The 24,848-nt window shown below is 45.3% G+C and overlaps 1 protein-coding gene across 6 annotated transcripts in view; it reads right to left on the bottom strand.

Annotated features, from left to right (window-relative positions):
• The window catches only part of TCERG1 (transcription elongation regulator 1), a 28,466-nt gene extending 4,254 nt beyond the window's left edge, over positions 1 to 24,212 (bottom strand). For 3 of the 6 annotated variants that reach the window (XM_041489926.1, XM_041489928.1, XM_041489929.1), the window contains exons 1-15: positions 23,963 to 24,212; positions 21,420 to 21,572; positions 21,083 to 21,320; positions 18,316 to 18,558; positions 14,672 to 14,734; positions 13,223 to 13,420; positions 11,876 to 11,991; positions 10,667 to 10,755; positions 10,210 to 10,370; positions 9,364 to 9,430; positions 8,239 to 8,374; positions 7,168 to 7,257; positions 6,326 to 6,444; positions 4,232 to 4,382; positions 30 to 194 (exon numbers count right to left, since the gene is read on the bottom strand). In XM_041489926.1, the coding sequence (XP_041345860.1) occupies positions 30 to 194; positions 4,232 to 4,382; positions 6,326 to 6,444; positions 7,168 to 7,257; positions 8,239 to 8,374; positions 9,364 to 9,430; positions 10,210 to 10,370; positions 10,667 to 10,755; positions 11,876 to 11,991; positions 13,223 to 13,420; positions 14,672 to 14,734; positions 18,316 to 18,558; positions 21,083 to 21,320; positions 21,420 to 21,572; positions 23,963 to 24,187 (2,214 nt within the window). In that variant the 5' untranslated portion in view covers positions 24,188 to 24,212. The remainder of the gene's footprint in view (positions 1 to 29; positions 195 to 4,231; positions 4,383 to 6,325; positions 6,445 to 7,167; positions 7,258 to 8,238; positions 8,375 to 9,363; positions 9,431 to 10,209; positions 10,371 to 10,666; positions 10,756 to 11,875; positions 11,992 to 13,222; positions 13,421 to 14,671; positions 14,735 to 18,315; positions 18,559 to 21,082; positions 21,321 to 21,419; positions 21,573 to 23,962) is intronic. The other 3 variants (XM_041489930.1, XM_041489931.1, XM_041489932.1) reach the window with 3 other exon arrangements.
• Positions 24,213 to 24,848: the final 636 nt, after the last annotated feature.

Here is a 24,848-nt window from a genome sequence, read left to right as displayed (position 1 = left end):
CAGCCACGCTGCCAGGGCTCCCTGCCCACCTTGGCTATTTTCTCGATGTACTGCTTGAACAGGTCCTCCCTCTGTGAGGAGCTGTCCACCGCCTTGTACCGTGGGTCAGTCTCCACTTTGTCCTTCACTTTGCTCCAGCGAGACTGACTATCCAGGTGGTGGTTTGCCAGCAGCTCAAAGAAGTCCATTTTGATCTGTTAGACAGACAGAAACAGAAAGACAACACTTAGAAATACACTTTAATATTCCACAGTTTGCTCTTATGACAAAAGGAGTCAACTTACCTTCATCAGAGGCATCACATTAACATTACATACCATTGCAACTTAGAGCAATCACCAAAACTCTGAATTTAGTCATAACTGCAGCCCAAATGCACTGTTCCTTGAGACAATTTTGCCAAACAGATACATTTAGACCATCTGCTACATCTAAGATGAACTCTATAAAGAATGATCCACCAATACACTCTTTTTTTACTCCAATTTAAGCTTGTTTTTTAGCTTTTATATATGTCAAATTAACAAGTTACTGATGCTGCATGACAGCATTTTGCCTATCAGTACTCCAGAAGCCATGCAGCTTGAAACAAGGTTCTAGAGGAATCAGGTGCTTAAGGATTCATCCCTCAGCTGTACAATTAGCAGAGGTAAATGCTTGGATCTACCAACAAAGACTGATGTCTTAAAATGGATCTAACCAAATAAAGCATTATCCACATATGGTAATTAAGTAAATTATATTTAGGACGGACATGCACATTTACATAAAAGTTGAAAGAAAATGTTTTAGTCTACTTTGTCAGCTGGAAATGGCATGTCATGTTTCTGTCCGTAGCAGCAGAGCTGGCAGAGCAGGGCTGGCAGAGGATGGATCATAGCAGGTTTTATTTCAATACAACTGGCAACATGTTTCATCCAAAGTCCCAGAACCAGCAGTAAGGGCAACTACTGTGCCTTTACCAGGTAGCTTGGTTTCTGGGGACGATGATCTCCCAGCTCCTGCTGCCCTTTAGCTCTCGGGTCACAAACCTTCCTGGGGCTGGCTGCCCCAGGGCAAAGGGCTCTGCCTCCACAGCACCCCGACCCTGCCGCGCCAAACCACACGGCTTCATGGCACGCAGATTAAAAACCCAAATCCAGGAGGAGGACTGCTGTTACTTGCTGCTTATCTCCCCTCCCCATCCCTTGAAACAGGGAGGCCAGGAGAAGCAGTTTAGCTGCAGAACACTGAGGTTCCTCAGGGAAGGGAGCAGATGGACAGAGCAGGCTCCAGCTTGCCAGAGACCTGGCACATCCTCATCCTCCCAAACGTGCTTAGTTACAGAATGCAAGAACGGAATGAAGATCAGCACCAACATTCTGCAACCTTGCCCACCAATACTTTTAGTTCTTCAAAATATTAACATATAAACATAAAAGGCTCTATAGGCTTTCTTTACTATACCAAAGGAGACTAAGACAGTAAAGCAGAGATCAGAAACCAGCCCTTTAGTGCCAGTGGGATGTTGTGCTACAGCTACAGCACTACTGCTTTATCTTAAAGGAGCTCAACAAAATGCTAAGCAAACTGTATTCATTGTAAATTAAGAATGTTGTTTCAAGACATCATAAAACATGCATGCAGTTTCAAAATATGAAGCTTTCTAAGCCATGGCATTTGAAATATTTTTCAGAAACCAAACGGTTCCCAGCTGTTGCTACAGAAGTCTCTAAGGTAAGGGTGTCCCCAAATTCTGGCACAAATCACCTGTGTGTGTACTGCAGAGGATGAGGTGCCACACAAAGCTTCACTGAGGCCACCACCACGGGCTGCAGAAGATGTGGGAGCTGCCAGTGGCACCAACAGCCCCCTCAGTCCCTGAATCCCTCTGGAGCTCCTGCCCACTGCCAGTGGCACCAGCTGCAGCCGTGCCAGCTCCCGACGGGCAGGAGACAGGAGGGCACAGCCAATTCCCTCCCCAGGAAAGCAATGGCACTGCAGGCCTCGGGGCTCTGAGGCAGCTTCACTCCACTCGGGTGCCCTGCACACAGCACAGGCGCTGCCAGCTCATTTTAGATTTTAAAAAGAGGATGAAAATGTCTCGAATAATTGAGTCTGAAGCACCTCACCAAGGAGTAACATTTCCAGGTGCCAGCTGTGGACAGAGAGCTCTGTGTACCTGCACACAGGGACTCACCTGAGCACGGGGTGGCACGGCTGCTCTGGCCTGGGGACAGCACCAGCACGAGGTGCAGCCCCAGAGCCAGGCAGGCTGTGCCACCTGCCCAGCTCACACAGCCCACCCTGGGCACAGGGCACAAGGAGCACCTGGGGCACCCTGACCTCCTTAACCCCCTCTCTGCCATCCGAGAGCATGGGATGGCATGGAATGTACTCACTGAAAATGGGATTCACTCACTGAAAATGGGATTCACTCACTGAAAATGGGATTCACTCACTGAAAAGGGGATTCACTCACTGAAATCAGGCACAGTAATAAATAAATAAATAATAAAGTAATAATAAATAAATAATAAAACTGGCCATTGGAGAAACTGGCTGCTCTATCCCCATCCCATAAACCATAACCCAATAAGGCAAAATCAAACATTATATATATAATCTAAAACCCTTACGTTAAAGATTTCTGTAAAGTTGATTCTCCCTAAGCAGATTTTGGACAGACTGAGAAAGCTTCAGGTTAAATGCCTTAAATTTTCTTTTATGTTTTAAACACTTTCAAAATCAAAGGAAAATAAGGCTGAAAACATTTCAGGTGTATTTAGAAGTCTTTTTTTTTTTTGGCAGTTAACACATTGCAGGTACAAGTCTCATCACTTCACAAGGAAAAAAACTAAAAAAATGTAAAGTACCGGAACTGCGGGAGGCTAAAGTCACCACACAGAGATACCAATGCTTTCCTCACTAGGGAATCCCATAATATTTGCGTGTCAGTGATTGACAGCTGTCAGACTGAACTGATTGACAGGCCGCACAGCACATAACTGTAAAGTCTATCCACTTGTTATAAAACAGAATACATAAAATGGTTACAAAAGGCTTTTGGAGAAAAAAAACACATTATTTAAAGCAAACAAATACAATCTCTTCTTTTAACTTTTCAACTTTAGAACAATCATGCAACAACAAAACTAGTATTCATTCTTTAAAGTCTTCAACTGCACTATTAAGCTGCAAAAATGCTTTAAAATTCCATATTCACAATCAAACTGCAGTATGTAAAATCTAGTCTTGAACTACATCAGCTCCCCTCTGAAAGCACAACCATTTATGGAAAACAGCAGTGATAAGGCAACGTTTGAGAAAATCAAGTACAGAAATTTTATCAGATCACCCATATTTTAAAAATATGCAAAGCTTCTCAAAGAATGAAGCTGTCCCCAAATCTGACCTGTCCCCCAGCATTTCTCTCTCCTGCAAGCATCCCAGGTAGGGAAACCTGCAATAACTTCACACTATGTAATGGAGATAGCAGACCTCCACATGTCCAAAATGATTGGCCTTCAGAGGTGACCTTCCCACTCACACACACACAGGGACATGGCAGGAAGTGGCCCCAGGTTTTGGTGACCCCGTTTGAAGTCCCTGCCCAGGGGGAGAGCTGCTCCCCACCACTGGCACAGCAGGCACGTGACACTGGGAGCTCAGTAATCTCTAAAGCTGACCTTTAAATCTAATAAGCAGCAGTTTACACATAAGATCTACTCATTCAAAGCTTAAAAAGTCCCTTCCTAAGTGCCTGCTTTGAGATGGAGAGGGAACTGTTTGAAACTTGAAGAGACTATGCTCAGGGAATTGCAAGTCCTGCCTGCCCCAGTGAGGGAACAGAGATAATGACCAGCTCTGGGGTTCCAGCCAAACAGGGTAGGACTCCTTTGCCTTTTCATGCACCAGGATAAAATAACTTAATTAAAAAAAATTAAAATCAAGCATTACTTCCGTTAAGAAGATAATGTTACTGCTTGGGTAAATTAAAGAAACCAGTGTTGTTTAAGCAAACTCAGCTTCACAGGTAAACACAACTCAGTTCTAAATATTCTAAAAGTCAGTAAACTGCAAACTTGAAATTGTTCAGAAAGACCAGGGGGACACTCCCGAAGTGTCTGCCTGTAAGAGCTCTAGGAAAGTGCAGGCCCGTGTCTGGGGGAAGGCTCAGGGGAGCCAAGCACTGGCTCTGTCCCATCTCTCTCACAGCACTCACACTGCTGGAACTCAAGAGTCCCCTTACCTTCTCTCCCCTGGTCTTCGAGTCTTCCTTCTCCTTCTTTCTTGCCGCTGTGATAAACTCATTAAACAAGGCCTCTCGATCTTTCATCTTTTCAATTGCCTTGAACCTCGAGTCTTTAGCATGCTTGGCTGCAAATTCACTAAAAGTAGTTCTGCAACAAAATGGCAAGTGAACTCATTTGGCAGAGCTGTCTGGGCTGTGAGGCAGGTTCAGCAGGGAGGCATTTCCTCTGCTGCAATACATGCCAGAGCACAACTGACAAAAACCCAAAAGGCAAATCCTATGGTCTCACTATGGAGCTGCTCGACCAATGAACTCTATAAAAAGAGTCAGCACTCACACAAGAGGTGTTTGTCAGACTTACAAGGGTGGGTTGGTTTGTTCAGATACAGCCACCTGCAGAAGGGGCAGGTGTGGAGAGAGACTACAGCACAACCAAGGAGAAGAAACGAAAAAAAAATCTCAGTTGTCTACAAAACTCTTCTTTTCTGTGGGTTAGCAGTTCAGCCACCAGTCTGTCCAGGTATTTCACAGCTGTGAAACCGAAAATCTCAGGTGCATTCACTTGCAGCCAAACCATGCTAAGAGGTCACCAAGAAAGCCAGCCTTTGAGAGGAGTCCCCACAGAACACTGGCTGCACCAGCTCTTCCCCCTGCAGTGCACGTTGCAGAGCCTGAGCTAAAACCACAGGGCTGAAACCCCTTCAAACACTCTGGGCAGAGGCAGCAACACTGGGCTTTCAACCCCTCATCCCACAGCGTTTCCCTGACCGTTCTCTCACCTCCAGGGCCAGATTCCAACCTGTGCAGTAGGTACATTACTGCCACTTACCTCGGAAAAAAATCACTACTGTGCTTTTTCCAAGCTCTGATGCAAATCTGGCCCCAAGAATACGTGAGACACTTATAATCATACGAATGTTTTCATCACAGCATGGAAATAATTAGACTTGGAAAATCCAGCCTACTGTTGCTGTAGGGTAAATTGAAACAAGAAGAGAATTTGGTAGCTTATTCAAAAGGATTAGAAAGTGAATGTACAGCTAGATTGAAGAACAAGAGCTGCTCAAGTGAAGTGGAACACAAACTCTTGAGCATGTTGGACTGAGATAGATGATAAAAAACCAGTCTGGCACTCACAGAAGTACAGCAATATCTTTAGACAAACACTGAAACCAGAAGACAAAGGATAAGATTAAACAAGACAGTACTTCAGCTGGAATTCTCCTTCCCACCCCAGCCCATACTCAGGTAAAGAATCAGTCCCAACACAACATACTGAAGATATGCTGAAAGCTGAGGATATTAAAGCTAACATAACTGTTTCTTAAGGCATTTCCATGCCTCCAGCCTTCCAGGCTACTACTGAGTTATTAGTCAGCTCTGAAGCAATTCAAAAGTTACCACAGCACCGTCACCAAATTTCCAAAATGAGTCACTGAAAAAAACTGAGCTGAGTGAAACAAATGAGCTGTTATTTCACTGGGAAAGAATTAATGCCAGATGAGCCAAGAGATGCTGAAAGAGGACGGTTTGGAGCTTATCTGGTGACATAAGCATGAATCTCATGACCTCTGTGTGCAGAAGCTGTGAAACAAATAATGCCAGCAGTGAAATCCTGAATGTACATTCACTGTCATCCCCTCACTCTTACTGCTGCCAGAGGTCTGAATGAGAGGGGGATGTAATCAGTGCTCTATTAAAGCAACCAGAACATTTTATCATATCATCAATGACATAGTTTGTAACAAGAAAAACATCCCTTCAGCCCCCCTCCAAACCCAAGAAACCTCCCTAGTACTTCTCAAAGACTTATGAAGAAGAAACAGGGTTATTAAAGAAACTTGTGGTGGATCCAAGGCCTTTCTCACAATCCAGGGAGCATGCTGGGGATTTCTTCAACTTGAAATACGTAAATCACAAGTTCTATTTTTTTATGGATTAGGTGAATACAAGCAAGGAAAGGAAGATTTCAACAATATCTCATGATTTTTCTCCTCTTTGCCCATTTTGAAAAGATTAATCAACCCAATACCACCCAACACGCTGCATCCTAGTAGAGCTTATGCACATGAACCACAAAGAAACTCCTACCTTGGATTAATCTTTGCTTCTTCCATCATTTTCTTGAAATCCTCCTTGGCCTGCATTATTTTATTTTTCTTCTCCTTGCGCTCTTCCTCTGCTCGGGTTTTCACATACTGATCAAACACCTACAGAAACACCAGTCACCCACAGCAAACACACAAGTGACACACAGAAGCTCTAGGGATAAGGGAGGGAAAATCCCACTTCCTTCCTTCTCTCTTGTTTCCTCTCCTCTCACCACAGAATCAACACAGAGGAGGCAGAAATCTTAGAGACACTTTGCATTTCAGACTGGAATTGATCCAAGCTGCTGCACATGCAGGGTGCTGTACCTAACACACCATCTGAGACCTGGGAAGAAGCTCCTTACACATTCCAGTTAACATTTTCCTGGGTCCCATGTTTCAGACACTTCCCATGTTCTTGAAGCTTTCCATTTCCCTACATTCACTTGAAGAAAAGCTGGTGAAGTGAGAATTTGCTGAACAATAAAAATGCACTTTAGATTTCCCCCCGAACACTTTTTTAAAAGAAAATAGCTAGATAACTTATCATGCCAATACTTTGACAAGACACTGATGACTCTCACGATTTCATTCAGGTTTCAGCAGTGTTCTGTGCCATACCACTTCCACTGTGTCAAAATATGAGACCTCCCAACCACAGGAAATAAAGCAACTATCAACATTTTCCCTTGCAGGTTTCTTTCATTTCCAGGTAAACCCTAATCACAACAAAAATCCCTTGCAGCACTAATTAGTCTGAAAGGTTTGCAGGAACAAAGACTGAGGATTCAGATAAACCTGCAGTAGCTGTGTCTGTATGGGAAGTGAATTTAACTTTTTTACCTGTTTCCTTTCTTTTGGGTTGAGCAGCAAGTAACGAGGATCAAAAACAATCTTGTGCAGCTCTTTCTCCCATGTTGAAAAGGCAGAGACCTTTAATTAAATGAGGATGAATATATAAATTATACAGAAGTTGTGCAGTTTTCCTTGAAAACACGAAGATGTGATGAAAACCAAAGATGTGAGGGAACCAGACTCATCCTGGAGTTCTCATCACTAGGGGCTGTCGTAGAAAGTTTCAACATCAATTTCCTCTGAAAACTTCTAAAAGATAATACACACTTTCTACTGCTGTGTGACATTAAAAATAAAATGTACATTGAAAGAAAGCCTTGAGAACCTGTGTTCCATAGGCAGCTGGAACCACTTCCATTTTTCAGTTACTATCCAAATTTACATTCAACTAGTTTAATTTATCAAAATTGATTGACATCAAGTACATTTCTTTAGTTAACTAAAAGCAAAAAGTCTCATTTAAGGGTAAGACTGTACAGACTAGAGTGGAAGTTGCTGCTTTTCTCAGTAGGAACATTTCCAAAAACATTAACAATGTGTCCAGTCTGTGTGTCCTATTCATCTTCAATGGCAATTTCCACTTATGTAATTACTTAATTTGGGGAAAAAACAGAGCTGGGGGGAGGAAATTATCTGTCTTGACCCTATCATTTCTGTTACAAAATCTCTGCTGTAATTGTAAGTTTCTTTGAAATCTGGAGGTTTGTATCAAGACCTTTCATTGATCAGAGGAAAGACGAGATTGTTTCTGTACACAAAGTGCAGCAGGTTTGCAATTTGCCAAGAACTCACAGCTCTGCACGAGCCTCCCTCTCTCCCTCCTCACACACACAGCTCTGATCTGAACCTCTCTCACTCACTCACACAGCTCTGATCTGAACCTCTCTCACTCACTCACACAGCTCTGATCTGAGCCTCTCTCACTCACTCACACAGCTCTGATCTGAGCCTCTCTCCTCACACACACACAGCTCTGATCTGAGCCTCTCTCACTCACTCACACACAGAGCACTGATCTGAGCCTCTCCCCCTCCTCACACACACACAGAGGTCTCTGACCCCTCTTTCCAGCAGCATGTCCTTGAACTGCTTCATGCGAGCCTCCAGCGGGACGATGGCTCTCTCTCGAGCAGCTTTAATCTCAGCCTCCATAGCAGCCTCCTTCTCGGAATCGATGTCTTTGATATCATCTTTCCTGAAAAAAAACAAACCAAGCGTAAGCTGAGAAGTAAAATGCCAGCCCTGAAGGTCAGAACCTGAACCACACCAGAAGAACAGGCTTACAGTCCATGAAAGCCACTCTCAGAGGTGGACATGAACAGTTTCCCACCCAGAGCTCAGGAGCTGAGGTACTCAAAGTAACTTCAGTGCCAACAGATGGCTTCAGAGCAATCAGCACAGTCTGGCTGTATTCAAAGGTCTCACCAGACAGGCAGCAGATTTTACATCAACAGCACTAATTTTCTACCTTCTGTGCTGGGCCATGAGGCACTAAGGGAGTTTGTGCAGGTTGGGAATACCTCACAGTTGTGACACCAAGAACACTGAGACACAGGCAAGACCTCACCCATCAAAAAGCTTCTGAAGAAGTGTGCTGATTTAGGTTTACAAGAGCAAATCCACTTCATCCCAAACAAACCCCCAGCCCTTACTGCTAACAGCTCCATGATCATTCCTGAGATGACACAACCACAAATAACATGCTAAAATCACTTTTAAAACAGCATGTATATCTCATATATCACTTCCAAAAGGCAAACCAGACCAAATGACATAAGCCAAACTTGTAAACATTTGTAACAGTGAAAACAGAGGAACAACTGAAAATATAGGTGGCAAGATATTTTGACAACAAAGTCTTATGTCCAGAAATTAACAAACAACAGAAGCAAGCTATTTAAGACACGCTACAATCAAAACAGTCTTTGGATTCACCAACTTACACCATTTATTTCCATTTCAAATTACTTCAAAAACATAGCTATTTACTCTCTGCACAGGCTTCAGCAATCTCAGGAAAATATCAAATACCTGATCTGCTGAGCAGCAGAAAGCTGATGACTCTTTTCACCAGCCCTCTCCATTCCAATTCTACTCTGCTGGACACAACATACATGGCTCAAGTAACAAACCTCAGTTATTTTACCACACAGATCCCTTGGTACTGAAAAAGCAAAAACTTACTTGCGCTTTTTTATTTTAATAGGCTCGTCTTCATTTGCTTCCTCTGCAGCTTCATGCTCCTCTCTAACTGTAAGAGATTTTAATAAGACTTTAGGTTTTATATTGGTGAAAATTTTTACACTTATGAATGAAACCTCACGCACGAACCAAGGACAACATGGCAGCAGTTGTGTTCTGACAAAGGGAGACGACACGTGGCTCTCAGTCACTTTCAGAGTAACACTATGGGAACTTGGGGACAGGACCAGAGGACTTCAGCCAGCTTGAAATTTAAAATGACGAACACTGAGCTCTTATTTTTAGGGGAAAACAACTTGGGCTTAACAGTCTAATGAAGCACATTTGGATCTACCTGATTACCTGCACTTTGCTCTCCTCCAACTACAAAGCCAACATGTCATGCCAGGACCATTTCCTGGAACTCAGGCCAGAGAGAAATCTCATCTCAGCAGCCTTTTGAACGTTCTCTCTCTCAGCAGCTATTTCCAAACTCTATTCCAACTGATGATCCCAAAATTAATTCCTCTTCTGTGAGAGCCTGTTCGTACATTATGATCAATCTTGTCCGGTGTCTTTCTTATAGAACAAACATAATCCCTTTTTTTTAAGTCAGTAAAAACTGTGGGGTTTTTCAACCTGTTGGCATTTAGCAGAACAATTAACCTTGTTAGTATCTACTTTCTTCAGTGGGCTACCTTTTTGCCAAGAGACTCCACAATCTGCATTTCACATTTATATACCTTTTCAGTAGATCCTTACATTTCTGCCACTTATTTAAACAAGCTTTGGAAAGCAAAGTGTTAAGTTGTATTTACGCTTCCTAAGAAGAGAATAAGTTGCTCTTACTGAGTTTTTTTCCTTCATCCATTCCCTTTTTGTGAGGAGGCTCCTGAATAATTTTGTCCACGTCAGCTCTCCCAATGAGGTCGTCGGGCCGGTCCCACATGGACAGCCGGGTGGTGGGGTTGTAGAAGAACACACGCTCGTCACCAGTCCACACCACACACCTGGGGATGCAAAGGAGGCCTGGGGTTACCTGGGATTGCCTTCACCCCCGGGGGCCCTGCCAGGCGCTCACAGCCTGAGCTCCATGGTCACACACAGACCCAGGCTGCACTGCACACCTGCCAGACACCCCTACTGCCCAGCTCTGAGCCCCAGCTGCTGCTTTTCTCTGCTGCCAGATTTGAAAATGCAGTGACTGGAATTTGAAACTGAAACTTTAAAAACGCAGCACACTAAGAACACGCTCCCACACGCTGTCACTTGTTCTAACTGCCCAGCAGCAGCAGCAGCTACCTACCACGGGGTGCCTGGAATGGGGGTGGTGGCCACTGGCTTGGCCTTCTGAGCAGCCTTCTCTTCCTCTGTCATTTCTTCCTCTTTTGGCTCCTCAAGGAAAAAACAAGTTTGAGGATCAGGCAATGACAGCTGGCTAATTATTTATTACACAGTAACTAACTTGTTTTACTGAAACCATGCTGACAAGCAGCTCACAATGACACTTCATCCATGCCTAGAACAGAAGAACTGGAATTAAAACAGCAGCTGCTATTCCAAAAATCTAAATTCCAAAACCTCTAAGCATTTAATTAACTTTTGACCTTGACAAAACCTTACTTAAATACCTTCCTAGATCTGTATGGAAATCTAGGAGGGCCTGGATACAGGTGCAAGGGTGCATTTTCTGACAAAGGAATTTTCATTTATTCGCAAAAGTAGTTTGTTTAATAGTGAGACACACAGTAGGAAACAGTGAAAACCTGAAATAACCTCTGTAGCAGAAATCAGAACGGGTAACTACCTCAGAAATAAACAGGGTGCAGTGGCAGCAAAACCCAGTAACTGAATTCTGTGTTTTTGCCCATTAAACAACATTGAAGTTCACAGAAATCAGGATAAAAACTTTAATTTTCTTTTAAACATGCTTTAGCACCCTCAAAAACTATGCTGTTTAGCACAGCAATATGCCTCCAAAAGGAAAAGTTACTTTTGTTTACTGAAAACACTACGGCCCTTTCTAGGACACGTGCTCCTAAACTTAACAGTTTTTAACAGCCTAAACTTAGCAGTTACAGCACAGGGTGAACATGTGAGCTTTGTGTCAAACTGCTAAAAATAATGAAGCAAATAACTAGAGAAAAAAAACTATTCAATATTAAATATTCCAAACATTCAGGACAAGTTCCATTTTCTGAGTACCATAAAATCAGTGAGAGAACACCAGATGTGTGTAATAAGCTAACCTCTCTCCCATGCTCTTACTAACTTCTTAACTAACATATAACAGAAGAAACGTAGGTTTCTTTTGAAAGTTCTTTTTTCCTTATGTAAAAGAAATTAACAAAAGAAAGAAAGATCTGAATCCAAAAATAGAGGCTTTCAAATCCCCTCGGGAATTTAAGAACTTGAGTTAGTAACCATGGCTCCTGACAACCTGCCTGGGCTAAGATGCAGCCAGAGCTGTGGGATGTGACATTTCAGACTGGCCTTTGGGTGCAAGGTCCTTTACCTCCTTTATCAGTTCTTTTATAGGTTCTTCTTTAGACTCTTCTTCTTCTGTCTCCATTGGTAAAGGCTCCTCCGAGGGTTCTTTAATTGGCTCTTTGACCTTCTCCTCCATTTTTTCTAAATAAAGATAAGAGTCTTCTTGAGTATAATCAAGAAACCACTGTGGAACCATAACAAATTTCTTTTTATTGGTATAATTTTCCAAATACAACACCAACCCAAAGCTTATTTTCAATATATTCTCACCACTTTCTGTTTCTCTTGGGCTTTACAGTGTCTGCTTATGAAGTCGTAGTTATCTCCTGTGCCAAGATACTACTTGGTACTGGAAAATGAAAATTGTGATGCAGCTATTTTACTAAAAGGCTGACTAAAGGGTACTAACAGAAATGCTAAACCAATAGTAATTCTCAACCAACAGTGCAACACGGAAGACCGCTTTCACATTTTAAATACTGTGGACAAAAACAAATAAAAATCAAGGCAGAACCACTTGGGGATTTCTCTGCACACAATTTTTTTAATTTACAAGAAGTATAAAACATATAATCTTCTCTCAGCAAAATTAGTACTTGCTGTCTCAGATACTTTCATCTCAATAAAAAGACCTATTACTTAACCTGATTCCTTAGGAAGATGGGCATTAATTGAACCAACAGTGTAAGTGTGCTGCATTTGTCTAAACAAAGACTTCCTGTAACTAAAAATTCAGGAGACAATAAAAGGCACAACTGTTTGGATTTGCTTTCTTAAAACACTTCATGAACTGAGTAAGAGCCACAGGACTTTTGCCCCTTCCTCCTTATTTATGGTACAAGAGCAATTGCATCCACCCATGGATCTAACGTGCATTTACATGAACACAATGTAGAGCTGTGGACAGCAGGAGGTGACATTATTTTACTTCATACTCCAAATCTATTTATACATTTAGTTTTTCAAGATCTGAAATTCAGTACAATGATCTTAATTTTGTCCTGGCCTACAGCCCTCAGTATGGCTGGCTTTTCCCCTCAATTCCCCTCACTTTCTGTCTGCAACTGGAACCTTCTCCAACATGTGGTGCAGGGGAGCTACTCACTTTCTACTGGCACAGGAACATGCATTGGCCCTAGGCACAAGATTTGGGAGCAACTCTAGAACCAAACACCCTTACAGCACAGTGGGAAACACGCTGCAACTTTCAGACTGAAAACCAACTCGTGTGGATCCTTATAATCACAACTTCAAAATATGTTTAAGGGAGATCAGGGATTAGCAATACACCCGCTCGCACTGGCGAACACAACCACCGATGGGCTGAGCCACATTCCCAGCACAAAGCTGTAGCAAAAAAACCCCAAAGCACCTTTCTCCTTCAGTTCTTGGGGCTTTTCCCACGTGGACTCCAGAGTCCTGTTGTTGTAGTAGTAGGTCTTCCCATCTGCTGTTTTGTACTCCGTCCACTCGGAGACGGCGGCTCCGGCCAGCGTGGCCGGGGAGGCGGCGATGGCCACCTGCGGGTGGATCATGGGCACGATGGGGGGAGCCATGCCCGGCAGCACTCCTGGGCACAGGGACAAAAGGAACAGGGAAAGGGACAGTAAGTGCCAAGGCAGGGCCTACGGACCAACACCTAGCACGTCACTGACTCAGCTCACAAATATTCAACCCATAGAAAGAAACAGGATTGTTTTCAAAGTTCAGTTGGAAAGCAAGGCGTTGTTACCAAATTTCCCTCCTGTGCTCTGCAATCAGTAATGCCCACTCCCAGGCAAATTGGATTTTAATTAATTTGTTTAATTCTGCAAAGCACAAAGCTTGTTAGCTTTTAGACATTTATTCTACTATTCTAAAACTACGTTCTCTATTTTTTAGAAAAGTCTTTATCAAATGCCTGCAGCAAATAATTGGGGTTAAGTCTACTCCACAGCTTAAATATGTTGCCATTGTACAAGATATTCCTATTGCTCTTAAAAAAGGCAAGAGTGGATTGAATTTGAGCCATAGAACATAGAACAGAACTCTGATATATCTTAAACACTGGCATTAATTCATAGCCTTGGATAAAACCTGATGACAATGAAACAGTACCAGATTGTGGGGTTTGTTTAATACTGCGAACTGATTGAAAAAAAAAAACATTTTATTGAAATCCTAAAGCAAAATGGCAAGTAAATATTCAAAGATAAGAAAGCCAGAATGCTGCAGTATCCTATTATCTCTCCACTCATCCCAACAAACTGAGGATAATGAACAGATTTGGAACGAAAAGTTCTAAAACAACCAATTGGATAGGATTGGAACTTCAAGATCATAAATTTGAGCCTTTAACATTAAGAAAGTCTCATTTTAAATAACAGAAATCACACATTACACACCGCCACAACGTGTTCTCAGCGAGTGACCACTGGTAAATCCACAATTGAAATATGAAAGTTCGCACTCAGACACACAGACACACTCAGACACGCACACAACATGCGAGCACAGCCAGCCGCTGCACATGTGGAGCAGGAAAACAAAAATCCACACAAGAAACTAGGAACTAAGTATGGGCATGAGAGTCACAGTCATTACAGAACTCAATGGTTACAGAAAAGTGTACGGGAGTTTGGGTACAGAATAAGCTGACACTAACAGTGACTTGGGGAAGTTATCTCCTGACCAAATATGATATTTCATTTATACTGGTTTTGAAAATAAAGTATATGTAATCATTGAAGTGGGGAAGCAAATAAAGAAATAAAAGAAACAACCACATTCACTACCATGCCAACTTACAGACAAAACGAACTAGGATGGGTTTGGAAATTACCGGTCTTGGTGGTAGCGACTGTCTTTACATACGGGCAGCTGACTATTTGCATCATTGCTACACCTGCAAAACGGATAGGAAGCATGTTGGAAAGCTGCCATGGGACGTCAGCTACCACGGGCTGCTACGGACTTCCTGCCACAATTTGGAATGCCATTTGCAGCTGGCAGAGAAGAAGCCTTCCAGCAAGAAAATGTGAATTACTTTTGCTCCAACATTTTATGCCAGATCAAATATAAAACTAATTTTAACCTGCAGCAACAGTCTCTGCCTATGTTAAACCAGCTGCTTAGCAAGTTGTTGGGATGTCATTAAAAAGAAAAAATGTTTTTCAGCGAAGACTCAGGGGTTTAAGTTCATCCAAGGGGGAATGCAGCTCCCCTTGTAGGGCAGCAGCACAAGAAAATATCCCACTATGGGGCTGCTTCCACAGGCAGCCTCTGCTGGGACAGACCTGTGGGGAGCAGCAGCACAACGAAACTTTGAGGGTCCCAGTCTGCTGCTGCAGTTAGAGAGCAGAGTAAGGGTAGGACAGGTCTGAACTAGTCAGAGCAGCAAAGCAGGGCAGGGAGGACAGCCAAGTGAACCCAGAGGGAAAGCTGAGGGTAGGAGGGTCACTGCAGCAAGGCTGAGGTCAAAGAGAGGGGTAAAAGAAATCAAAGCAATGAAGCTGCAGACAGAGGTACACAGAGCTGCACTAGGCCAGGGGCATTTTCTTTGTTTTTCATTATCAAGAATGGCATGAGCTGAAAATGCTTTAAAAGCCAAAACTCGCCCTGAAAGAGGTGGCACCATGCACTGGTCTGCTCTCCAGCTGAGTAAGAAATGATACAAAAAGGCACAAAAAGGCAAGCAGCTCATCCTCTTTGATCAGATCAAAATCAGTGGGAAATCGGACAAGGCTGAGGGGAATGCATTTCCAAAACCTCCATTTTGGGTGTAGAAGGCAACTGTAGAAGTGCTCTCTGGCTGGTCCAGTCTGGATGCTCAGAAACTAAACACTTCCCTTCAAAAGTTCAAATTCAGCATGTGAGGTGGGAAATGCTCCAATGGAAAGTGAAATTAAACCCCTGTTTAAACCAAAGTAGTTTCTGGTTTTGGTCAATAGAGATCAAGTATGCAAAGTACACATAAATACTGCCAATTTATTTGGAAATAAATTTGTGAGAAGACAATTGTAGTGTTTTCTAAAAATAATTTGAATGAGAGAATTGCAACTAATTTTATTTTTAAAAGTATTGAATTGAGACATGAAAACATTGACTCAAACAGCACTGATTGAAGTGTCTGTCTAGACTGGAAGGGTGGTCATGTTATATACTTGACAATGGACCTGAAAATTCGTTTTGTTAAGGAAGTTACAGCATGTCTCCAACGTGAGTCAGTACCAATAACACTGTCTGGGGATTGCTGGAGTTAGGGATGCTGCAGCACAGATTAGACTGAGCAAACACCCAAGCTGTTTCTGCTGCCAAGGTCATTCCCAAACATAAAACTGACTTAAAACATAGGAATTGAGAGAAAGCAGACTTACTTTTTAAGATCTGAGATTATGGGATATCACTAACAAACTCTTCCATTATTCCTTCTTACTACAGTTTAACACAGAGATTAACTTTGAAATCACCTGACACTGGTATTGTTCAGCTCTGTCCCTGTGACTCCAAATCCTCTGGCTGATACCATACCTGGTGTTGAAAGCCCCCAACATCTACAGCCTGACCTTCATACAACCTTCTGACTTCACCTGATACTGTCTTGAAGTAATTTGACTTCTCTTCTGTTTCTTGTTATTGTAAAATATTTTACAGTCTTCCTTTTCTTTTACAGGGCTTAGAAACCATCCCAACCAACTCAAGTCAGAATTAGCTGACAGATTTCATTCTGTAACTAAGCAAACTGACAAATCAGACCCATTACTGGAAGCAGCACTTTGCTGCCAGGTGTTCTTCCTACACACTATGGGTCCCACCTGCAGCCCAGCTCACAGGAAAAACTGGTCAGAGCAAATACCTCTTACCAGGGAAGTTCTGAAAAAAATAATTTCCAAAAATGAGTTTCAGGAGATGATTGATGTTCCTATGGCTTTGCTCCTGTACTGCACCACTCCCAAAACTGTTTGACTGAGAGCTCACAATAAAGCCCAGCCTGAGCACACACCCAGGATCTCCATTTCCACTGGCACATTTCTACACTGTCCTGACCATCCCATTTTACTCCACAGGTCACACCTGCATAGATCATATCCCTCACAGTATGTAAGGGCCCTTGATTCCATGCTGGTCCCTTGCTGGCAAGGTTAGAAATGGCAATTGAGAGCACTCAGCCAATCATCTTTAAGGCTGAACTGTTTCTATTATTCTTCCAAACCAATAAACAAACTTCTTTCTCCTTCCCTTTATTCATTTGTTGCTCAGCCTGGAATATCACATTCAGAATAGTATTTGTCTCCTGGTTTAAACCAGAGTACTAGACTGCAGTTTCCTTTCCAGGCCAATACAGATTAAAGTAGCTTTGCCCAGTCATTTTAGAAAACTGTTCTAAAAGCAGAGGCAGCTAAAAGCTGGCGCTCTCTTCTAGTCAACACTTTAACTGCTTTCAGGCTTTTTTCTCTCACCAAAGGAGTGCTCTGGAGGGTTACTTTTCATCCATGCAATTCAGTGGGGAGGTGAAGGCCTCCCTCCACATCCAGTTGGTGGCTGCACTAGGACAGCAGCAAAGTCACCTCACTCAGCTTGTACAAAGAGTGAGAAACATGAAGGTGCTGCTCAGAGCTGCTTCTTTTGTCTTTTTAAATCTGAAACTAACTTGGATCCATTACAACTGCAGTCTCCTACCTCCCTCTGCAACACAAGACCATCGGTTCCTGGTGTATGCTTAGTGCTCCTGTGCACTGGAACACATCAATTTTGTATCAGAACAGGAACTCAGTGGTATCCATGCAAATGGAACGTGGTGTGTAAGTGCTAAGTGTCATTAGTGATCTCCTGGGAGGCCCTCTGCAACAACCACAGACTGCGAGTCCAACGTTCCGCCAGCCTAAAATTCCTTCCTTGGGTATTTAAATATTTCATTAAAATTTAAGAAATTATGATGTAGCCAGAAGAAGTGTGCTGCCAGCTCCAGGTTCTTTAAACCTAAAGCCTGTGAATAACAAAACCCTGGCACCCTAAATGCCTCATTATGGTCCTCAGGTCACACCTCAACACTCAGCATCCTACCCAAAGGCTGCAGCCTAAGAAAACTGGGAACACCTGATATCACTGGGGTCATGATTTCCATGGTAATTCTTCCTGCTCATCCATGTCCTACTGAATATTTATGCACAAGACTTCAGATCTAAATCAAGTAAGTAGAAAAAAATTAAAGCAATAATGCAATTAGTAAAATATAGTGCTCAATATTCTCATTTAAACATTACATGTTTAAATGCAGCTGTTTTCTGCCAAGTATAGCAAAGAACTAGAAGTCAAAAAAATACATATTCTTTGTTAATTAAAAAGTCTGTCTGCTAACCCTGAATTCTTTCAGAGATACTCTGAGGAGAGGATCCAGGCAAGTTCTGTACACAGTGGACACATGAGTGCAAACAACTGACAACATGGACATGTAGCAGACAAGACAATTACAGTTTGCCAATTTACCTGGAAGTGGAATAGGCATGCCAGGAAGGGGGACACGAAATGGAGGTACCATTACTGGTGGAAAAGCAGGAATTGCTGCAGTTGGTTGAGGTACTGCATGAGGAACTGCAGGAGGCAATGTCTGTGGGACTGGCTGGGGTACAGTCTGCACAGGTGTAGCAGAAGGAGCAGAGGTTGAAACACTGACTGATGGTGTGGCAACTGAAACACCCGAACTCGGGGTCTGGTCTTGTGTGGTAGGTGCTGATAAAAAAACACAAAGAACACCTTGTATCTTAGACACTGCAATATACTGCTGCAAACATACTGCGCTCTGTTTCCCGGCAGGTATGCTCAGATATAACCAGCAGGAAGACACTCCTGGACAAAAAATACTCTGCCTTCTCTGGAACATTAAATATTCACAAAGAAAGTCAATTTCCAATTTCAATTTGTCCCATTCTTTACACTTAACACGTCCCTACAGCAGAAGCAGGGCTGTATCAAAGGACAAACGCAGGCTGGAATGAGGTTCTATTCTGTTCACAGAAACAGAACATTACAGCAAGTTTCCAATGGCAACAGGCTGTCCTTGTGTTACACAAACACACGTTCTGCTTTTAACAGCAGCAGCACGTGCATGACAGCAGTCTGCCTTAAACTATGCAGAACAGCAAAGTATCAATAAAAATGTGTAAATAAGCAAGGAAAAGGAAAATACTTTTCTTCAAGAGCCGCAAGAACTTTCTTAGCTAGTCTTCAGTGCCTCCCAGCAGGAAAACACACAACTGGCATTCAGTTCTATAATCCTTGCAGCATGACCGGTTTCAATTTCAAATTGTTTTAATTGGGAGCAAACAGTCTCACAGCACAGGCCAAGAGGAACTTGAGACAAGTCTGTTTAAACTTGTAAACTCACTCTCTAAGATTTGGTGCAGAGGTGAAGGGAAAAAGAAAAAAAATTTCTTTTTAATTTTAAATAAATAATAATTTACAGCCATATTCCAATGGGCACACCGTGCAGTTTCTATTACTACCAGAAACATTCCAAACAACAAACCAGTATTAGCATATTTAAATAAAGACTTTTGATCTTTCAATAAGCGTTTCAGAAAGGATGAAAGTTCTTAGCAGTGCCTCATTTAGGGAAACAGAGCAGACAGTCAGTATGTGATTTGTAAGACCTAGGTCAAATCAGTACAAGGCAAGAATGAAGCTCAGCCAGAAGTCCCAGGGGTTTTTTTACAGGCCAAGTCTAAGAGTTATAAAATTATTTTAAATCATAAAATTTCATCACCTAGGCACAGACACCAACAGTAACAGTTCTTGAAAGCAAAGACAAAGTTTAGCAGATAGAACAGGTAGAAGTGGAACAGATTGTCAGCATTCAGCATCAGGAAATTCAACTTCAGAGAAGGTGCATGAAGTGCTGCTCCCAAAGCAGCTCTCCCCAGCCTGCCATGGGTCAGGAGCTGGCACTGACCTCCCACCTGACTTGGTACTCAGCACAACAATTAGAGCAGTTCAACACAGCAAATTAACACCGTTCTGAGTTACCCTTCAAATTAAACAAAAGCCCTCAAATGCTTTGAGCAATATAAGTTCTTTGCTGCTCTAGTGACGTGTCCTCCCTCCAGCCCTAATGAAAGCAAAATTGAAGGGTTACCTAAATGTGACTCCCTTTTACACACAGATTCTGAAGTTCAGGTTAAATGGTGAGTTCAGTTGACTTGTCTCACCTGTTACAGGAAAAAGATGAATTCCAGAGAATGCAACTCTACCCCCAGAGCAGGAGTTGGAACAGCTCACCTCCTGCACTCTCTGGCCTGGCTCAGTGCACACCTCTGAGCCAGTGCAGCTACAATGCCCAATGTCCCAGTGCCAGATTCCTGCTCAGCACCAGTGCTGCCTGTAGCCCTGCATGCAAGACAGGACACTCTCTGAGCTGCTCCTTGCCCTGCACCCCTCGCTCTGGGCACGGGGACTGACCTCACTCCCTGTTTGCTGCTGACACACTCACAGCAAACAGACCCACAGTGCCCAACACACACCTCTATCCACGTGCACTGAGGCACCTGGGCAGCACACACATGCCAAAGTGCAGTGCAAACCACGCTGGTGTGTGCACAGCCATGCATTTACGTGCATGCTGCATCATTTCAGTCCCCTTTCCTTACTTGGAAAACCCCTACAAGCAAAGGCTCAGTCCATGGAAGCAGCAGTAATCTCCAGAATATCATTCAAAGGTCATAAATAAACAAAAATGGCTCCAAGGACATTCTTTTTCCTCTTTGTGGAACTCTAGAAAATAGGAACTGAGAAGGCTTAGGCAGAAGAATAATGCTAATAACAAAGAAACTCTATTCTGTAATCAACCAATGCTCACAGAGCAGCAGCTCTGAGATCCAACCTACAGAAACAGATGCTATGGAGAAAATGAGGAAATTGCCACAACTAAACTCCTACCTCAGATCAACGCTTCTTGTGAAACGCTTTAAAAAAGCAATTTAGCTCTATCTATAGTCAAAAGGAAATAGATGCGTAATAGCTCTGAGATGATGTGATAACAGCAGAAGAAAAATATACAAAGACCTGAAGAATTCTTTGAGACTGGGGAGAAAAAAGTTTGCATGCAAGGTTCTTCTGGACTAAACACTGTACTTTAAATTCACACTCCATGCTGAAACAACTTGTCCTGAATACCCATGCTTTGCTGCAGCAATTCCCCATGCAGTAACCCCACCACCTGCTCCCAGCACGGCGAGCCCGACACAGCCCAGGTACTCACTGGAGTTGGTCTGGGACACTGAGGTGGCCGTGGTGGTGGTGGAGGTGGTGGAGGACTGCGTGCTGGAGGAGGTGGATGGAGATGCTGCAGATGCAGGGCTGCTGGTGGTGGGGGTGGAGGCCCCCACGGCCTGCGCCTGGGCCGCCAGCATGGGCGTCAGCTCTGACTGCTGGATGACCTTGACCCCGTCCGGCTTGCTCCACGCCGACTCGCGCGTGCGTGCGTTGTAGAAATAGACCTGGGGAGAGCGGCCCCGTCACCCCGGCCGCTGCGGCTCCTGGCCCAGGGCCCCACCCCGCCGGCGTGCCCGGGGCCCAGCCCACGGCACCCATCTCACCTTCCCGTCCGGAGTTTTGTTCTCTACCCAGATCTCCTCAGCTGGGGGCATTGCTGGTGTTCCCGGCGCAGAGACCGGCGGCATTCCTGGAGGGAACATCATACCAGGAGGTGGTGGCATGCTACCCATGGGAGGAGGCATAAATGGTGGTCTCTAAAGGCATATAATAACAACAATGATGATAATGATAACAACAATAGAATATCAAGCAGTTTTCCTTTCTTAGAGAACCAACAGACACTACACCAACAGTAAGTACAGCCGTGCCAGGCCTGGAAGCTTCTCTAACAATGCAGTGCTCCCAGCTCAGGGAATGTGCTTCCTGCCAGCCCCCCACCCATGGCAGAACAGCTGAAGCCACCACGTCTGAGATACAAACATCCAGGCACCTAAAAAAGGTGGCACGAACAGAAATGTGGTCAAAGTCCGAAAGCCCTCTCCTGAAAAGGAGAAAATATTTCAATGCAAGGAAGAGAAAGAATGGAAGAGCTGTTCCCAAATAGCTGCTGCTCAGACATCGCCATCTGTGAACCAAACACCCCAGAAACCCAACGACCCTCCCAGGAAAGATATGTTAAAAAAAACTAAATTACAACTAAGCATCCAGTTTGTCAGTACAGCTGAGCAGTGGGCTTAATTAAAATCCATTACACTCCTAAACTTCCCACTAACTAAAATTCTAACTAGTGCCAATCAAAATAAAAGTAAGATGAAATTACATGTTCATTATTGCATGACAAGAAATCCTGACCTGTCCTGCACACAGTTACCTGAAAGCCTGAACACCTGTTTGTAATTCAAAGTACGTTCAGTTCTTTCATTTTACTTATTTACTTGGACTGTTTGAAATTCCCTATACGCAACAAGTACAGTGAACACTTCCCCGTAAAAACAGATGACAGAGCTCACAGAGCTCTTTAGCTAGCTCTGCAAACACCTACACCTGCCCTAACTGTCCCCATCACTCCAGCTCTAACTGGATGTCACCTCGAGTGCCACGCTCACCCCGCGCCGTGGCTGCCTGGCGCTGGGACACCAGGACTCCCCGTGCCACAGGGAGGGTGGCTCAGTGACAAACTGCACACAGGGGCCCTGAGCTGTCTCCCTGCACCCACAGCTGCACCCCTGGCAGCTGCCAGTGCTGCCATGTCCTTGGCTTCTGTTGGGAGCTTTCCTGAGATCCAACTTTCTGCTCCAACTGCTCCTTAAATCCACATACCAAACTAGTAGCAATTATTTGCATTAAATACTATTAAAAAGGAAGCCAAGAGTGCATGCATTCTACACAAACAAAAAAAGCCCTCAACTCAACTGCAGCCTGCCTTCCCTCCCTTGTTCCTCCCCAACAGCTCTTGCACCTGCTCCACCATGAGCTTCCTGTTTCTTGCTCTCACAACCTGTACGAAGAGCCCAGTGAGGAGCAGCCCACCTTCCACCTGCTACAGCTCCCTTCCCCAGTCCAGGAGTAACACCACGTGGGCAGTCAGTGCCAGGTGTGCAGCCAGGGCCCCAGCACTGAGCTCCTGAGCACAGCTCCCCCATTCTGACCAGGGGCCCCTCACCATCACGTCTGCCCTTGGCTGGGCACCGGGCAGAGAGGGAAGCCCGGCCCTGAGCGTGGAGCAGAGCACAGAGCCAGCCCCAGGCACCCAGCCACGGCTGGTGCTGCTCAGGAGCTGCAGAGCTCACGGCCTGCGTGACAGCTGGGAGCAGCGTGGATGGAAATCTAACGCAGCAGACACCCACAGCCAGGCCTGGGATCCAAAGTAACTCTGGCTGGTTCTTCAAACTGCCAGTACAAATAGTGGATCTAATGCATAATGGCACGTGGTACCATTCAGCTCCTCAGCCTGCCCACGGCCCACACGCTGCTCACACTGCCCTAATGGGAAGGCACACACAAAGCAATAAAATATCAGCACAAGGCAATTGAAACAATCCATTCCTCACTCACAAAGGTGCTGTCCCTTGCAAACTGTCCAGGCCTCAGAAAATCAGACACAAGACCTTAAACCATCCATCAGTTTAGCAGCAGAGGAGCTGAGCAGGAGCTGTATTTGCACACCACAGGTATGCAGTGGTGTATTGCACCACACCTGAGCCCTGCATTCTCATCTTGCCTTGCTGTTTCCTTCACCCATTTCCATGTCCATGCTCGTACTACTTCCACACAATCACAGAATCAATTATGTTGGAAAAGACCTCCCAGCCCCTCGAGTCCACCCTGTGCCCAATCCCCACCCTGTCACCCAGCCTAGAGCACCGAGTGCCACAGCCCATCGTTCCCTGGACACCCCCAGGGATGGGACTCCAGCACCACCCTGAGCCTCCTTTTGTCCAGGCTGAGCCCCGCTGGACGCCCCAGCTGCTCTCATCACACTTGTGCTCTAGACCCTCCACCAGCTTTGCTGCCCTGCTGTGGACACGCTCCAGACCTCCATGTCCTTCCTGAAACTGAGGGGCCCAGAGCTGGCCACTTCCACGTGTGAAAACAAACAAAAAAATCCCTAAATCCCACTTCAACACCCAGCGGAGTTCCTTACCTGTAGGTGTGGAGGCCCCATGGGCGGGGGGATCCCCCCCGGCGGCGGCATCGGGGGCATGCTGGGGTCGAAGGGGGGCCGGCCGAAGGGGGGCCGGGGGGGCGGAGGAGGGCCCCGCATCATGCCGAAGGGCGGGGGCGGCCGCAGGAGGGGCGGGGGGCCCCGCAGCACCGCGCTGGGGGGCGGCGCGGGGCCGCGGAACCGCAGCGCCTGCTGCTGAGCCATCCTGGGGAGAGAGGCACACGGAACACGGTCACTGCCGCTGCCAGGGGCAACCGGCTGCGGCAAGCGCCCGGGGACACCCCGCCAGCACCGACAGGGCGCGCCGAACACGGCACGTTTGAGCGGGCAAAGGCAACGGTGCCGCTATTTGAAGAGGTTCTGCTACACAGCTCAAGGTTACTGGTCCTCACTGTGAATCTCCCCGCACGGAAATGGGTGCGCGGGGCTGGCATGGGGCACGCAGCCACAGGGAAGCGCGCCCTTCCTGGTGTGCCGGAGCTGCCCGAGCACACCCGGTGCCCCGGCCCCCGCCCGCCGGAGCGCCCCGCGCCCTGCAGCGGGCCCCGCTGTCCGCGGCAGGGCTGGCCCGCGCCGAGCCGCCCGGCGCTCGGCAGGGCTCTGCAAAAGGCCTCGGCCCTCGGGAGCGGCAGAACCGTCCAGAGCGGCGCCGTGCGGCTCGGGCACAACTGCACCCACCCCGGGGCGCACGAGGAGCCAGGCTCGGAAAAACACACGGTTATGAGACGGTGGGCCACAGCGGACACGCTCCGTCCGCGCTCCGAGCGGACCCGCCCGGGAGCGGCCCCGGCCCGGCGAGCGGGAACAGGGCCCGTCCCGCCGCACGCGGGGCCGGGAATGGAGGCGGGAGAGCTCCCGCCGGCCC

This window comes from Pyrgilauda ruficollis, unplaced genomic scaffold (genome assembly GCF_017590135.1).
Source record: "Pyrgilauda ruficollis isolate IOZ18807 unplaced genomic scaffold, ASM1759013v1 scaffold97, whole genome shotgun sequence".
Classification (NCBI taxonomy): domain Eukaryota; kingdom Metazoa; phylum Chordata; class Aves; order Passeriformes; family Passeridae; genus Pyrgilauda; species Pyrgilauda ruficollis.
This window is presented reverse-complemented; position numbering and strand designations above follow the sequence as displayed.